Source organism: Montipora foliosa, chromosome 4, assembly GCF_036669935.1.
Source record: "Montipora foliosa isolate CH-2021 chromosome 4, ASM3666993v2, whole genome shotgun sequence".
Classification (NCBI taxonomy): domain Eukaryota; kingdom Metazoa; phylum Cnidaria; class Anthozoa; order Scleractinia; family Acroporidae; genus Montipora; species Montipora foliosa.
Genome location: NC_090872.1, coordinates 9,719,027 through 9,721,526, shown reverse-complemented (window position 1 = coordinate 9,721,526; position 2,500 = coordinate 9,719,027). Strand labels below are relative to the sequence as shown.

General features: G+C 40.4%; 1 protein-coding gene across 1 annotated transcript in view; it reads right to left on the bottom strand.

Moving 5' to 3' along the window:
* Positions 1-2,500, bottom strand: part of LOC137998942 (uncharacterized) — a 19,382-nt gene that overhangs the window by 487 nt on the left and 16,395 nt on the right. Inside the window, exons 6-7 of the mRNA XM_068844783.1 lie at positions 1,201-1,248; positions 723-812 (exon numbers count right to left, since the gene is read on the bottom strand). Coding sequence (XP_068700884.1) covers positions 723-812; positions 1,201-1,248 — 138 coding nt within the window. The remainder of the gene's footprint in view (positions 1-722; positions 813-1,200; positions 1,249-2,500) is intronic.

Genomic DNA, 2,500 nt, shown 5'->3' with positions numbered 1-2,500 from the left:
AAGTCTTCTGTTAAAGCCAAGAGTTTGCGATTAAAACTGAACTAACAGGAAGTCTTACGCTTCCCTCTAATCCGTCATTTCGTTGAATGAATAAGGGTGCGTTCGATTGACCCTATTCCGGCATAAGAATACATGGAGTGATGATTTAATACGGTACGTCTCGCGTTTTGAAGCAACAAGAATAATAAAGATATGTTTAAAATAACATCTAGCAAGTGTTTGACAAATTTAATGTAAATCTCCGTAAAAAGGAAGGATTTATAACTTCTATTCCCTGTATGCCTATTCCGGAATACGGTCAATAGAACGCACAGGCTAAACTGACAACCGAATTAGGTAGTTGAATCTCAAGTAAGGAACGGGGAGCAGTCGTCTAAAATTTTCCCAAAGCTGTAGCGCGACTTGCTCTGTAGAAGAAATAGTCCGCGACAACACTGTTCGCAGGGGGAAGAATAGACGGGGCATTTTGTACCCGCCTCCAATTCTCTGGCACGAAGTCCTCTGCGACGAAAAAGCGTTTTTAGCTAAGCGAGCGTGAAAGCCATCGACGTTGATCACGTCACTTCACAGACGATATTTTGAGGCACAAGCATAACGCCCGTTTCTTGGTTTTGGTTTCGGCTCCTTCGCAGCCGTTTTTGCGATGTTACGCAAAAAAAGGGCCGCGAAAGAGATTATTTCGGCCGCGACATCATGTGAAATAATTCCGTACATGGACTAACCTGATTTCGAAGTTTTCGTAACATGGCCTCGTTTGCGTGCTGAAGAAACCAACTCTTCTTGATCAGCACACATTCGGCGCCATTGCTTACCTGAAAAAGCACAACCAAAATATTTTGTTAATTATTCTGAGTAACTGCGTATTTTGTCAACTAAATTTCAATCTCACCGTAGAAACGCTATTGCTTTTTGTTTGTCCTTAAATGCGAGCCACAGATTAAACTGGCAGTGTTGTGCGGGCAGGTGGGATTATCATGGTCAAAATTCATTTAATTTAAACTTAAAACTTTTATTAAATTGTGAAGTATGCTTCAAGGTGTGTTGTCATAAATAGCCCGACATACTTATGTTTCGCCCCTATCAAGAGACTAGTTTGAGATTTCGACACAGCCTCATGACCAAACATTGCGTTTTCACAAAAGAAATGGTGATTACGGCTCTCTAAACATAAGCCTACTTCCTTATGCAAGTTTTACATACCAAATGACATTTTACAGCAGGATTGTCAAAAAGTATCGTTGATAGACCCTGGAAAGAGAAAAGGAAACAAGCAAATGTACATAAGTGCCGGAGATTGAAAAATGTCGTTGTAAACTTGCTCTTATTAATACTGTTAATTGCCCGATGCGGAAAAAACCATAATACTCTTTATTTTGCCCCCAAAATTTGGAGTCGTGTTGTACCTCATTTAATGGGTTTCAGGATTGGCCAAAAGAACAATAGAACGAACAAAGATAACAAATGGATTTGGCACAGAAAACAATAGGAAGTTCACTATACAGCCAATGAAATATAGTGTTTAACAAAAGGTACGTCCCTACCCAAATTTTGAATAAGCATTGTTGTTGTTTCTCTTGGAACTTACAATGGTCCCAAAAAAATTCAAAAACAATGCTTATTCAAAATTTGGGTGGACAAACAAGGAGTATTATGGTATTTCCACTTCCTTGCATACGGAACCTGCGCCCGCAGTGCGCGCGGCAGTCAAAACCGTGCTATCCTGTCAATCATTTGCCCCTTCACCGGAAACAGTGCATTTCGGTTGTTCGTAAATGACATTGTTGTTGATCTACGCAAGGACGCGGTCAAAGTCTTTATTCGCGAAGTTAACTCAAATAAATATCGATACGGTTTTGCCGTCTTCTTGCACTTGATTCGAAAATACCAGCCTGAATTCGTCTTAGAATAGTTAGAAAAAGCACAAATAAAAGCCAAAGCACAACAGGTCACGTTCGAATTCTGCTCGCCGACAACCCAAGTTTGTTGACAAAAAAATTGCCACAAAATGTTTTAAATGGTTTTCTGGCCCTTTATTACTAATGGCGCTCACGTTCATTTTAAATGGAGTATCGGGAATATGTATGTTCGCGTGAACATACATTTTCAAGTAGCGAAAATTTGTATAAGCACTACAAAACGTTTACTAACCATTGCCCGAAGGAACACCTTTTAGAAGCTGCAAGGAAGCCGCTGATGAATTTTGCACAAAAACCTCGGCCCCTAACACCGGAAAGCCAGACTTGGAAAGTTTTTCAGTGGAAGGCTCGCTAAGGAAGAGTTTCTAGAGCTTGCCCTCCCGCAGGTCGCCAGAAAGGTGCAAACAACCTGGTTCATGTCTGAAAAGAGCAAGATCTAGAAGGGGCAGTCAAAATTGTGTTTCTTTTATTGTGCGAAAATTTATTTTTCCCTCAATCCCAAATAAGAACTTGCTGTGTCTTGCAATTCAACAGTGAATTGCTATTAGGCCAATAAGAGAATCAACATCAACAAAGAGGCACTC